The following is a 14862-nucleotide window of genomic DNA, read 5'->3' as shown; positions in this document are numbered from 1 at the left end:
CTTTGTCAAGAATTGCTTGCTTCATTTCAAAGTAGTGTTGTGTGAAATTGTTCACTTTGCTGACTTGCGGATTGATTTTGATTGTTTGGGCGACTTTACTGGAGACTAATGATTCATTGATATCTCTTACGTTTTGCACCCATTGCTCAGTCTCGTGGATTGCCCAGATCTAGAATGGCCCCTTTACAGTGGGTAGACCTTAAACAGTGTTGTGAGAGATTATTTCTGGTGAGCTGCAAAGTTAGAAGTGATACCAAAGGGTCTTTCTTATTGTCCCAGTATAATTTGAGGTCTCCAAGAAAGATGTTGCTTTCCAATTTGATTGCTATCTGTAAAATAATATCTAGGAACAATTCTATAAATATTCCGTTGTTTCTCGGGGAAATATAGATGCGGTGGAACTTCAGAAGTCAGGCTATCCACTTTTAGCTCACTTAGTAAGCTATCGCACCGGTCTTTTATTATTTCCTAACAGGAGTCTCTACTTACAAATGCACAAGCATTTCCGGGACTGGAAACAGTGCTCAGGTAAGGAGTCAAACTTATCACCATCAAACAAAAGTAGTGAAATACATAACTCTGAGGTAGGTCCCACACTGATGGTCTACTTAAAACACAGATAATAAATACTTTTTATACATATCTCTGGATATCTTAAAAGTTGAAAATAATAGAAGAACATAAATGAAGAATGATTCCAGTATTCATTGAAAACGAATTTTTAATATTATTCATCTTTCCCCAAAGTATTCTATGGAGCAAATCATGCATGAAAAAAGAAAAGGAAGAGACTAATAGGCAAGTAGTATCTTTATTAACCCTACTCTGATGTGTACTGTTGTTTTCTCAGAATGACAGGACTAAGTAATTATTAGGCAATCTGTATCTGGGACAGCATGGCCTAAGAGCATGCAAGAACCACAATTCTGTTCATGAGCGATTGTAAATGATTTTATTTTGAATCTATAAAAGTTGCTCCCATAAAGAGACACCCCATCAAAAGCCAGAGCTACACAGTTGCTGATAATGGCGCCTTAATCAACCTGCTTTGACTCTTCCGCCCATGTTTCAGTTGCTGAGCGACAACACTCACAGGTCCTCTGTTTCTGGAGCCGTGGGGTCTGCAAGCTGGGAGATCAGCACAATAGGGGTGTACTCTCCTGTCCAACCCTGTGCCATCCTGTTGAAGGAGCGCCTGTAGCGTAGAGGATTGAGCATCAAGGCAAAGGCCGGGTCATTTAACGGAGACAGGTCGATCTTAGGGAGCCTGAATGTTACCAGCCGTGATGCTTTCTCAAAACCTCCAAATGGCATAGCAGCTCTGTTAATGTTGACACAGAAAGAGAAAAATAGAGTTGTTGTAAATAACAACGTTTTGGTTGAAAAATTCCTAACTCCTACGTTAGTATGGAGCATACAGTGTTGTGGCATACCCCAACATTTCAGCAAGATTTTTAACACCTTGCCACAAGTGAGTTTCATTTAACAGTGGCAGTCATAGAATAAAGATAAGATTCAGAATGTGTGCACCCAAGTGTACCTGAAGCAAGATTCAGAGTTATAAAGGAATGGCCATTTTACAAATAAAGACACAACATGTGGTATTCACATATATGTTCAGCTGAATAGTCTTTTGTCTGAAACATTTTCATCAATCCTTATGAAAAATTTAATACAGGGGCAGGTTTATTTTCTATATATATGATAACACCAATAATAATAAAATAATAATGTCTTAGCTCCCTGTAGTGCTACAAATCAGTTTTAATTCTTCTAAACAATGTAAATAACAAGTATGTCCCAATTTAACAGTATTTAATTTACCATCCCTGGAAGATGGAAGACTGAGCTGGCATTGAAGGAATCGGAAATTGTGACCTAATAGTCACAGAAAATGTCAATGATAAATACCTAATTCAGTACAGGAACTTTCTGGCTAAAATAGTGGTACAGGGGGTCTGGACGTGGTCATCACAAAAGGGTATCCTACAACCAACACACAAAATTTGTTTTATTCGGCGTCAAGGTGGAGAACAATAGCATGTAACCCATAGAAAGTCTCACTTGTTTTTAAAGCCCCTCACCCACTCTATTAGTGTCATGATTCATCACTGGCTCTCATCCTGGTCCATATAAACCAGGATGGACTCACTCGTTCTCCAAGGAGCACTTATGATACTTTCCTGCCAGGGTCTTTTAGGAGATAAAAAACGTATGAACACTGAGGTATTCCTTTAATAATTGATATACAGGTATGACTAAAAACAGACTTAGGAAGTTACCAGGGTAAAATCACCCTGTACCCTTTCTAGTGTTGACACGTTCCTGCCTTTTCCTATCGGCTATTTAAAAGAATAGTGGTGACCCACAGTCCTTTGGATTTCCAATAAAGAGATGGTAAAAGAACTTTTGATTTTCTTTGATCATGTGAACTCAAAACACTATGGCCAATATTTATACTTTTTAGTGCTGCACTTGCGCCGCTTTTTGATGCAAAAACACGCGCAAACTTACAAAATACAATTGTATTTTGCAAGTTTGCGACGCTTTTGCATCAAAAAAATGCTGCAAATGTTACACTAAAAAAGTATAAATATAGGTCTAGGAATAAATATTGTGGCACATGGAGCTGCTCTCAATGATTTCTGGCTACAGAGTGGCACCAAGCAGGAATTCATTCAGTTTCCAACTATTTTTAAACACTTTCTTTAAACTAGTAATTCATTTTTATGGAATGTCGGTTGCAGATAAAGAGTATAAGATGAAGTACAATGATGACAAATTGGTAGTCGTGCTCAATCCTGTCTCCTGTTTTCACATCCTTTTAGAGCTTACAGAAGGAATTTCCTTCTATTTCCGGTTATAAGGAGAATTGACCCAAATCACATGTTCTTGCCATCCCTAAGGGATGTGAAAAGTAAAAAAATATTCAATGGTCATTTCAAAGGTCTCTTAAATGTATTAAAACCCATTGTGATTCTTGTGGAGATAATCTAATCTCACTAAATCTGCATTATTTAATCAAAGGTACATTATTGATTTTGAAAGAAGATCCCTTCTGGATTTTAGTTTATAGGCAGAGATCGGTTATTGTAACATCATGTTCCTATTTTTAGCAGGAGACTATTCCTGAGTAAGTTACTTTTTAAAAAGATTTTAAAGGCATGAGACCTTTATTGCCAACTGTATACTCAGCAAATTAAGGTCCTTACAAAGGTAGCTAATAGTGTATTGACATTCACCTCTTTATTTCAGTACCCATATGGAACAGTATGCATATTAAAATGAAAGGGAAGTGGCTAACATAGAAATCTTGGAATGTTGGAAATTTCGCATTCTGGCATAAAGATTTACTGACGCTCTTTACATCTCTTAGTCCTCCAGTCAGGAAACCCACAAGTACTGGCTATTGGCAAGTTTGTTAAAAGCAGCTGGTTCTGTAAAGCTGTAATTGCCTCAGTTAAATTGGCATGTACTTCTCTTGTGCTCAAGAAATTATCTAGAGGGAACACTTGAAAAATGGATAAAACTCTTGGACCTCAAGGCACAGATTGTAGGCTAAGTGTGACAAATACAATAAATGTAGATGTGTGGATTCAATTTTATCCCAATTATTGAAACAATATTCTGACTTGCTAAACCAAATGTATATTGATCGACAACTCATCAATTTCAGGTTCTACTGGGCTTCCCTGAAGATCTAAAAGTTAGAGTTGGCTGACTTGGATTAATGTTGGGCATACTTAACATATGCCCAGTAGAGTCTACAAGCACATTTTTACTGAATACAGTCAAGTGTTGGAGTTCTTGGAACTGTTACAGAAAAGGTATATTTATTAATTTGTCACTGTCAGTAAGAAAACAGATAGCATTGTCTTTAATTTATTAAAGCTGTTATCTGAAAGCGGAACTATAGCTTGTGTTTTCAAAAGCACCATACGCATATTATTTCGAGAATGAAAAAGTGTAATGAAACCAAACATAGAGGAACTGACTTGTGACTCAGCTTCCTCGAAAGAGTATCTTATCAAAATAAGATATCAGTGTTCCTTTCTCTGTAGATAGATCATGGGAGCTTAGTGTTGCTATCTGAATTTGGAACTTCTTCTTTATTATTATTAGTGTACGTGCCAGAATCCCCTAAATGTGGACACCCCAAAATACTACCTCAACGACTTGCCCACAGACTGATTAATAAGAGACTCAGTAAACCTCAATTTTGAGGCAATGTGTCCCTGAGATAAGACACCCCACAACATATAAAAAATACAGTCAATTAATTAAGCACAGACTACTTGAGTTCTGGAGTGGAATATAAGTTTTAGCTATTTATATTATAACTTCGAAAGATGCAATACAGACTTTAAAAATGAAAATAAGTGAAGTCAAAGCCATGAAGGCTCTCAGCCTAGGCCAAGTCAGAATAATGTACAAATCAGAAAAAAATCCCATGTAAGCAGCAAAAACAATAGAGAACTGGGGAGCATCACTAATAGCTTCAGAAAGTCTCTTACGCAGAAAATCAGTAGTTCTGTTGAATCATCATGGTGTGAGCAAAATTATTACATTCTCAGCAAATCAGAGCAAAGCTTTATTAAACATCACTTGCCCTCCAAGCCCTATGCCCCTGGATGAATATTAATTCTACCTACTCTTTTCTAAAGTCATATGAAGATGGCAGGACAAACTACTTACATGAAGATCAGTGCACTATTATTAATGTATGGGATACAGAGAGATAGAGGAAGGACCTTGGAAAAAAAAACATTATTGTGCCCTTGCTGGAAACTTCTCATTGAGAACAGCAAGAGCAATGTTAATGGACAGAACAGTGTTAATGTAATAACAAACATGAGTCTTCTTGACAGTGTGCTTCAACAATTATGGACAGAAGTGTACATGCAGGAGAACACATCACTTTTGAACAAGATGGCATGTATGCCTAAACTGAGGCAAAGAAAACACACTTTAACAAGACATAGCAAATGTGTTTCAAATGCAATAACATCATGTCACATGTACATGTAAATTTGAGAGCATATCCATGTTCTGAACATTATTACTTATGCACAAAAAAATAAAAATGTACAAAAACCTTCACAAATGTTGCCCCGCTAATTACCCCATAATCAGTAAAATTCTAAATTGATCTAACATATGCTGTATAACTTTCTGCGTCTTCCAATCTAATTTCTTCAACACCTTCAGGTATAATAATTTGCTTCATATATAATATATTCAGTCTCAGGCATCCTCCATCTCAATGTCATATATTTTTCCTCTTAGATGAACCTCTTTTCTCATTTCATCCCCAATTTAGAAACCTAATTTCAAAGAACTCTAACAAAAGAAACAGGGCAATTTCACAAATCAACCTAATAATTACTGGGGTTAATATGGTCCAAACCACTCACCAACCTTATTAAACCCATTTCTTATATCACTATCCCAGGAACCAAATGCCTCCCAGAAGCCATGCTATTCTAAATATTGACTTCACAAGAGGATTGTCAGTTATGTTGTTGACATAGATATTAATACCCCTACTGGTATCAGGGATGACTGTTCAGCACTCTCTCACCTTCAAGACCCTGCAAGCAATGCCTTTCTTTGTGAGAGGGATATCTAGTACTAAGGGGTTTTGTATAATCATTGCACATATAGTGATCAATTAAAGTTAATCTGTTAATGTGTTAGTAAACCTGCTGAATTAGAAGACAATTTAAATCAAAAAGTGTAGACAGTCTTCTAATTTTCACATCATCCATAGCCACCCTATAGAAGGAAACATAGCTGCTATTATAGCTAACACTACCTGTCTGGAACCACGCTTCATTCTCCTCAAACGATTACATCTTTCACTCCAATCACATGATAGACTCTGAGAAATACTAAAGCCAAATAGCAAGAACCCACTCAATTATGAGGCAGCTTGAAGTAACCAGTCTTACCACGAGGTTAAACCAGACCTCTCAAATGTAGTTCTTACTCAGCCAGGAAATCACCACTAACAACTTCTTTCACACACAAACTCTATTGATTTCCCCTGTATGTTCATGATGCAGCATACACAGTTCAACCATTCTCTCATACTCAATTCTCAATCTTGGATGCAAATAAATCTGAGAATCTAAATCCTCCTCAGCCTTCATCTTTCCAATCGCTCAAATATTTTCATTCTCCTTTCATTACATAACCTAACAAATTCACAATCTTCTTTGCTCAAACTGCACACTATGAGCCTGATGTATCAAATACAATTTAGCATTTCCTAAATAGCAACTCCATAGAAATCCTTATTTAGGAAATGCAAAATGATATGTATGAAATTACCGATTTCCTAATAGGAAATCTCAAAGCATGTGTTCCAATGTTTAGCAAAACATCCAACCATTTGCTAAACCAAGGATGGCTATGGGCATAAGGCCCTTGTGAGTCACCTCAAAAATAGTGTTGCATATGTAGAGCACGCATATGCCCTAGGGGCATGTGTGTGTTGTACTGCACTTGAAAAAAAGCATTTTTGGTTGCTTTTTAAAATTTCACATGGTTACCACCGACTTGGAATCGATAGTAATTGCATTTCCTACATGCCCAATTCACATTTAGGAAATTATTTGTACATGTGAAATAGGAATCCCAAATAGGTAATTCCTATTTGCGATTTTCTTTTTAGGGGATCGCAATTTGCAATTTCTGCTGAGTAGAAATCTCAATTTGCGACTGCTTACAGGGCTTTGTACATCTGAAAAGCCCATTTAGTACTTCTTAAGAGCCTGAAATATTGATTCGGACCAATAGGAAATGCTAAATGGTTTTGTACATCTGGCCCATACTCCCTATTAGTCTGTTTCATCTTATTGTTAGTTTGTACAACTGTATTCAAATATTTACCATAAGTTACCCTATAACCAACATCTTCAGAAACAGAAAGATTCTCCAGCAAAATATTGAAACTTGCCACATATGACGATAGAAACTCTTGCTTATGAAAATACTAACAAAAACATTACAAAACAGTCCATATTACCCAGATAACTATAAATAAGTTTCACCTTCAGCTGCAGAAAAGGCTAAAAGTACACACCATGCAATTCGTATTCCCCCAGATGCCAATATATTAGCCCAACATTTCTGTAAAAATATTATCACTAAATTCACTAAGATTCCAATATGTACCAATGTATAATCAACCCTAGTGTATACTGTGGCTTCTTCACAAGAATCTAATCACATGGATGCAATGGATGGCAATTAGTTTCTTTTGACATTGCTGTTGCCAAATACACCTAATGAGAAACTAATTTCACCACATCAGCCACACTTTTGCAGTAATTTACTATGATGTCATCAGTTATTGACACGAGTGTTGCTGAAGAAATGTAGGACAATCCCATAGCTCTGCTCTTTAGCACTTTATGAAGTGAGAGACCAGTCTTTTTGTCTGGGGTACTTCTAATGCTCATCAGAAAAAGAGGAAGAGCAACTCCCTCTTTCAGACTAGTGGATGCAGACTTTTGCCAGCTTGTGATTGTCAAATTTACCTTCTCCATCATACCAGATGATTGAGAACAATAGCTACAATGAAACCTTTGCGCAATCTGGAGTGCTGTACAAATCAACTTTAGGATCTCATTTTTAAAATGAGTCCCACAATCTGTCTCAATAGAGGACTGTCATGTTGTCTGATCTCCTGGTGGGGTGGGCCTCAACCCATTTAAAGAGGAAACACACAATCATGAGCATACATTTAATGCCTTTGTAGATTGGCATCTCAATGAAGCACGCTGAGAGCCTCACAAATGGGCCCCTGATTTGCAATCATGACTCAGAACCACCAGATTCTGTTTTGCTGGATTATTTATCTGAAAAATGATGCAGCTCTAACACGTTTCTTGTGCAACATTTGTGAAATTTGTATTAAACTAGCATTGTCTGACATTTCTAGTCATCAGATCCCTTCCTAGATGAGTCTGGCCAACAAAGAGTGGGCCATTGATTAAAGCATTCTGTCAGGTTAAACATATGTATATTCAGGAATTACCTAGATATCATTATACCTTCTCTTGCAAACTGCTTGTTCTCATTTCTGTCGGTTTTCCTTTGGTACCATCTTCTGGAGTTCTCTCAGTATGCTAAATGAAGTCTGTATTGAGTTCAACAAGAAACGATTTTCAAAAGGTCTTTCACTAGATTAATTTTTGTCTGCTTCTCACATTTCAATCTCCTCATTTAATCTCACGGTTTCATTGTCAAGTGCACTGTATCTTGCCAGCCGGCCCACTTGTTTATTAACCAGTGTAAACAAATAATTTACAGCCTTACGGGCAGCACACTTGGCAGTCACAGTTTCTTTTGGTTGCTGTTTGGCTTTCAACAAATCAAGACTATAGGAACCCGTCCGGATGGGCCTACCAGAGGATGTCATAAAACCTCTTGGAATCACAACTTCTTAAAGTCATGCAGTACTCCTAAACCATATTGGCTGTCTGTATAAATCATCACATCACATTCAGATTATTTGCAGAGCAACAAGCTCTCGTCACTGCAATCAACTCTGCCACTTGTGCTGAAGCAAGATGCTTCCATAATTTTTTTAATGGAACACACACATATGCAGCCTTCAATGCTTCGCAATGGTCTCTCAGACAAGAACCATCCAAAAAGAAATTCAGATAAGCCATTTCAAGAGGAATTTCTTTGATTCTGGTCTTGGTTTGGTACATAATTCTGTGACATTTATACAATCATGTCCAGGTTCATCATTATCACTGACACCATCATTTCTGTATCTCTTCTTTGCTACCTGAGACAGGAAGCAGTTTTGATGGGTCCAAAAAGCTACACCTTCTGATAGAGATGTTTTCAGCTATAATTATGAAATTATGACGTGCTCATGCCTTGTCAGGGGGCTGTTTGTCATGTGCTGAGTTCTAGTCCGGGTCAGCAAAATCACAAGTGAAGGAGGAACAAACACAATAAGGGCATGTCCCATTACAATTCCTTCACTTTTTTTGTTGAAATGAAAACAGCTGCCACTGATTTCAAACACCTGGGAACACCTGTACCTACTGGTTCCAACACAGCAGACAAGTTTACAACCGCTTTGTGATCCCTCCATGCTTTTGGGTCAATACAGACAGAGAAACTTGCCTTTTTCAGGACAGAAGAGGTGGAACTCTTTAGAACTCTTTAGAACTCTTTATCGTAATCAGGCTTTCAAAGGCATTGCATAATTTTACACCTAAGTCCTTGAGGGCCTTCATACATTTTCTCATCAAATGTTATTGGGTCTCTGAAATCACTATGAGCTAGCCTTAGTCAGGGAAAGGTTTGGAATCCACTGACAACAATAGCCAACAACTCACAGGAACATCATCATCTCCTTCTGGATGGTATGAGGACCCATCTTTTTTTACTGCTGATACACTGTCTTTGAGACTTTCCTTCCTCCTTTTTCAATGAGATAACCAAGATAAATCACTTCCCTTTTACAATAGTGCATCATTGTGGGGGAACCCTGGTGCCCATTGTCAGCTAAATGATTCAGAAGTGCAACTGTATTCAATTTACAGTCCTCTTTTGTCTTTGATGCCACAACTCGGTCATCAATATATTGCACCCACCAGGACTGATTATATGGCAACTGTAAATTCTCTAAATCTTTCTTTAGAATCTGACTACTAATCAAAGACTCAGTATAGCCTTCTGAAATCCAACAACAAATGAGGACTTTAACTTGAAACTGGAATGTGAAAGGAAATTGACTATCCTCATAAAGAGGAATTTAGAAAAACACTTCGCATAAGTCAATGACTGTATATCATTCTTCATTTGTAGGAATCTGGAAATATATCACAGCAGGGTTTGGTACCATTGGTCAACATGGAAGCACTATTTTATTTATTCTCCTCAGATCTTGGACAATTCTCCATTTAACACTTGTTTTTAATGCCTAATATTGATGAGATGGAAGGGTTACTAAGCATCTCCTACAGAAAGCTCTGTTCTACCATTTGTTCAATAACAGGCTTTATTCCCTCTCCTGCTTCGTTTGAAAGTCTGTGTTACCTAATTCTAGGGAAGACTACATTGGGTTTGACATTATCCTTGATAGGTTTTGCACTATTCGTCAATCATGTATCTTTGCCCGTGAAATCCGATGCTTCTTCTGTGACAGTATGCCTTAAGTCCAGAAGCAGGTCATCTTTTGTAATAACTGGGATCACCTGAACTCTTGAATGCTGTTATTCATTTTTAAACACTGAGTTTTCATCTTTAGCTTCATTTGCAACACCATCCTGTGTGCAATAAATCACACAGTTCATCTTGTAAAGCAAGTCTCTGCACAACAGATTAGCAGGACTTGAATTACACATTATAAACCAATGATTGTTCTCCACAGATCCTATTAGAAAATAAACATCTGCTGTAACTTGTTTAGCAGTCTATTTATTGCAAATGCCTACAACTTGGACCTCTATTTCCGAATGGGGTAGGTTTGGATACTCCACAAAACGAACCGGAAAGCAGTAGCGCCTGTATTGATTAGAAATGACACTGGATGACCATTCACCTCTATGTTTACATATGGGCCACAATGGACTACCTCCAGGACTGCACCAAACATAAAATCCTTCTCCTCCCTCAGGTACCAATGTGGAAATTAGTCTCTAATGAATACTGAGGAAAATCATTATTCAGATTAAATGGATTCTACTAGAACCCAGAACTATAAAGCATTTTATTTGTTATCTTTTTCTACATCACTAGAGCTACAGGCATATTAGTACAGCATTGTCCTTAATTTTGCCAGCATATTTTGCACAGGAACTGGTTGGACTGGAGTCACTGACTAGGTCTGCATCTGATTTGCATTCCACTGCACACAGCCATTCTGGATTTGATCTGGTTTCTGTCTACACCCACACTTCCAGTGGCTGAATTTGGTGCAGAAATGACATGCAGTTTTCTTCTTCAGCAAATTCATATTCCAGAATTACTCACAACTCCTCTGCCATAACCGTGCAGCTGCAACATTTCATTTCCCATTCTTGCACCTTGAATAATATGAGCTATATTATCTTTTATTACTATACTTGGCATACTTTAAGATCTCATGAATAACCTTAGTCTGCCAACATATCACACTGTGCTGAATATGTGAACTAAACTCATGACACAAACTCATAACAGCTAACACCATCTTTCTCGGTATCTTCAACTCTGCTATGTGCTTTTATAAATCTGCAAATGCCTCTTCCAATAAGCATGCACTGACTCCTTTGGCTCTTGTGTAGCTCTCAAGATCTTTGCCTAAATCACTTCCTTTTCTGACATCCTATTTTTCAAATGTTCTACCACTGCTCTAAATTTGTCAGCAATAACATCAGCTGGAGCACTGTTAGAACCAAATCGTGACAGGTTCCTCAGTCTCCCAAGCAACATCATTCTTACACGCAGTCCACAGATCACTAAGAATAACAATTTCAAATAATGTCTCTAAATGAATCCAAAGCATTTTTGAAATTGCCACTTATCTATGAACCTCCTTGTACCATCTGTCAAGTTCTTCTCTCAAGTTTGGAAAATTTGTTGTAAATGCATAAAGATTATCTCTAGTCCAAGGTACCTGCACATAATTCCCTCAGTGCACTTCGCTCAAGGGAAATTCTGACACTGTCTCTGGTTCTGAATCACTAATAGATCCCTTTGTTTTCTTACTACATCCCTCCAGTATTTAATTTTCATAAATACATGCTTAACGTGAGCTTGTAAAGTTAACAAACCCAATTCTTGTATTTCCTCTTCAGGCAAATCCATTTTATAATGTATCTGTATATTCCTCATTCTGCTTATGTCCACCTCATATTTTTCAACGAATTCCTAAAGCTTATCATGTGCTTCATTTGCACACCTTGCTGTCTCTCTAATCAAATATCTCACTTCATCCATACTGTAGGACATCTGGCTGTTTAAATCAACTCTTCAATGTACCATTCTACAAATTCAGTACTTAAAAGTCTGATATTAACATCCCTCTCTTTAGAAAGTTCAGCAGGAACAGTAACAGGCATGTCAATTTAAACTTATGAGATGACAGTAGAATCGCTGCTGGTACTTGGCAAAGTTATCAATGTATTCTCGGGTGGGGCATGCATTGATGTATCCACTACTTCAGGTGCAATCAATCACTATGCTTGTACACTCATACCTTATCCTGACGCATGCCTATTAGGAACTATGGAGGCCTCCACCTATCTCTGCATCCTATCAATGTATGGATATGGAGAAGGTCTAAAATTCAAAAGATCATTTAAAAAGTTATCTTCCTCATCTGAACCCTGTTCTTGGCCCTGCTTCTCTCTGGCTTCCACATCAACTTTCTTGTTGTCTCCTGTTTTCTTTGACTTTTGCAGGAAGAACTGTCCCCCATTCTATCATATCCTCTCCCCAGCATCTCTCTTGGGTGTCCCAGTTGCTTTATAACTATTGTCTAAATGAACCCTTCACCTGCTTCTTCATTTTCTTCCTTTTCTTCTTAGTACCCATCTAATCCCTCAAACTGTGTATGGCTTTCTTTCATTCAGTGTCAGTCTCAAGAAATATATTTTTCTAATGTTAAAGGTACCTTCTAAAGAAAATTGCAAACCTTATCACCAGAGGTGTAATCATGCCAATTGTAAAAGTACATCAGTACATCAGTATTACAATGACCAAACCTCCAATTGAACCAAGAATCAGCATCACATAACCAAACATTTCACATGCACCATAACAACCCATCACTCAACACAAACCACTATCTCAATAAACACCAGAACACTCTTGAACACAAGAATAATTCTGCCCTATTCATTCTTACAGTCCTCTTTGTTCAGGAACAGCACTTCAAGTCAGGAACTCGGCAAGTAACCCACTCTGGAAAATCCACTAAGGCTATGAACCGGACAAAAAGAGATCCCTAAAGAAGAAAGGAGGTGCTCTTATACTACAACCATCCTCTGCTACCAAATAATTGTGTGCACAGGGGACACCTACATTTGTACACCCCCAAATATTACCTCAATAATTTGCCCATTGATTGATGAAATGGAGACGGTGTTAAACCTCAGTTTCATTAGGCAGTGTGTCTCCAAGATAAGGCACCCCACACCACATCAAACATGTAGTCAATTAAATAAGGGCAGGCTCAATAATTGAGTTCTAGAGTGGAACAGAAATGTTAAAGGTGTATTACAAAAATTTGAAAAATGCAGTACAGAGATCACAAAATGCAAATGCATGAAGTCAAATCCATGAAGGCACTCCAAATAGGGCAATTCAGAATAATATGCAAATCAGAAAAAGTCCAAGCCCAAAGTGAGCAGCAAAAAAATATTGAAACGGACAGCATCCCTAGTAGCATCGGCAAGTCTTCAGGAAAATTCTGGCTCACCCACAAAATCAAGAGTTGAAATACATTTCTCTTACATAGAGAATCATCAGTTGCAACATCATCATAGTGGGAGCAAAAGGATTGCATTTTCAGCAAATCTGAGCAAAGCTTTATAAAATGTCATATCACCTTAGCCTCTATACTCTATCCCACCACATGAACATTGATTCTGCCCACTCTATTCTAATGTCATCCAGAGATGACAAGACAAGCTAGTTACATGAACAAAATTTATGAATGAATAAGGTACAGTAAGCTAACGGAAGGTTCTTGGGAAAAGAAACATTATTGTGACCATACAGAAAATATTTCGTTGAGAACACCAAGAAACACAATAGAGGAACTAACAAACATGAATCTGCTTGACAGTGTAAAGAAGAAATGTAACTATTATGCATAGAGGAGGAGAAGGCATCCATTTTGAGCAAGATGGCATCTAGGCATTGAGGCCTAGTTAGCAGGAGCCAGGAAAGCACACTTTAGCAAGTACTCCAAATTCCTTTATTCATGCCTAAGTATGTAAAACATTTGCATGATTAGATACAAAACTTTAAAATTAGTGTAGAACAATGCATGATAAATCAATTTAAAACAGATAAATTCCTTCCACTTTATAGGATATGGCGTTCCTAAAATATTGTAGGTCATATAACTCACATTTAGAGACACAGTTTCATGCTCAAATGTTCATGCTTTCGTTTCTTTACTGCCAGTATTAGGAAATTTTACAAAAAGCTAATTGGGGTCTAACAAGTGAATAATAGATTGCCGTATATTAAACAGTTGACTTAACAGGTTTCATCTTTCCGTTAAGAGGACCAGACAAATGCAGACTAAATGGATTAGAGAAACATCTACTTTTTTAGACAGTCTGCACAATATATTGTCCCTCTCTGTGGCCCATCTCAAGACTTGATCAGGGGCTAGTAGGTAACCTAGACGGTCTAACCTGAATTTATGTTTAATGCAACTTATCCAGCTGAAACAAGGTTGGCCGCACAGTGTTGTGACCATCCAAGAATGAAATTGTTTTGTTAAAACCAATTGATCCTGACTGCGTGACAGTGTTCTTGTGCTCTCATTAATATATTTCTTAAAAACGTGTGTATTCCAAAGTTATTGCGCTTAGAAGTTAGGGCCTTTTTCATATATACTCAAGCAGGGAATTTGGGGCCAGATGTATGAAATTTTGGGTTTGCGACTTGCAGATTACGAGTCTGAGCGACTTGCAATTTGCGAGACGCAAAACCTGATGCAGGATGGTGTCCCTGACACCAACTGCGAATCGCAAGGGGGTCACAAAGACCCACCTCATTAATATTAATGAGGTGGTTCGCAATATGCTGGAGACAACAGACCACCATGTCTGTGACTGCTTTTAAATAAAGCAGATTTTTTTTTTGTATTGCAGCCCGTTTTCCTTA

General features: G+C 37.7%; 1 protein-coding gene across 2 annotated transcripts in view; it reads right to left on the bottom strand.

The window, feature by feature from the left end:
* Positions 1–792: 792 nt before the first annotated feature.
* Positions 793–14862, bottom strand: part of MYOZ2 (myozenin 2) — a 201131-nt gene continuing 187061 nt past the window's right edge. For both annotated transcript variants that reach the window (XM_069230166.1, XM_069230165.1), the window contains one exon: positions 793–1321. In XM_069230166.1, coding sequence (XP_069086267.1) covers positions 1090–1321 — 232 coding nt within the window. In that variant the 3' untranslated portion in view covers positions 793–1089. The remainder of the gene's footprint in view (positions 1322–14862) is intronic.

Source organism: Pleurodeles waltl, chromosome 1_1 (genome assembly GCF_031143425.1).
Source record: "Pleurodeles waltl isolate 20211129_DDA chromosome 1_1, aPleWal1.hap1.20221129, whole genome shotgun sequence".
In the NCBI taxonomy this organism is placed as follows: Eukaryota; Metazoa; Chordata; class Amphibia; order Caudata; family Salamandridae; genus Pleurodeles; species Pleurodeles waltl.
The sequence above is the reverse complement of the archived record's forward strand: the minus strand, read 5'-3'. Positions and strand labels throughout refer to the sequence as shown.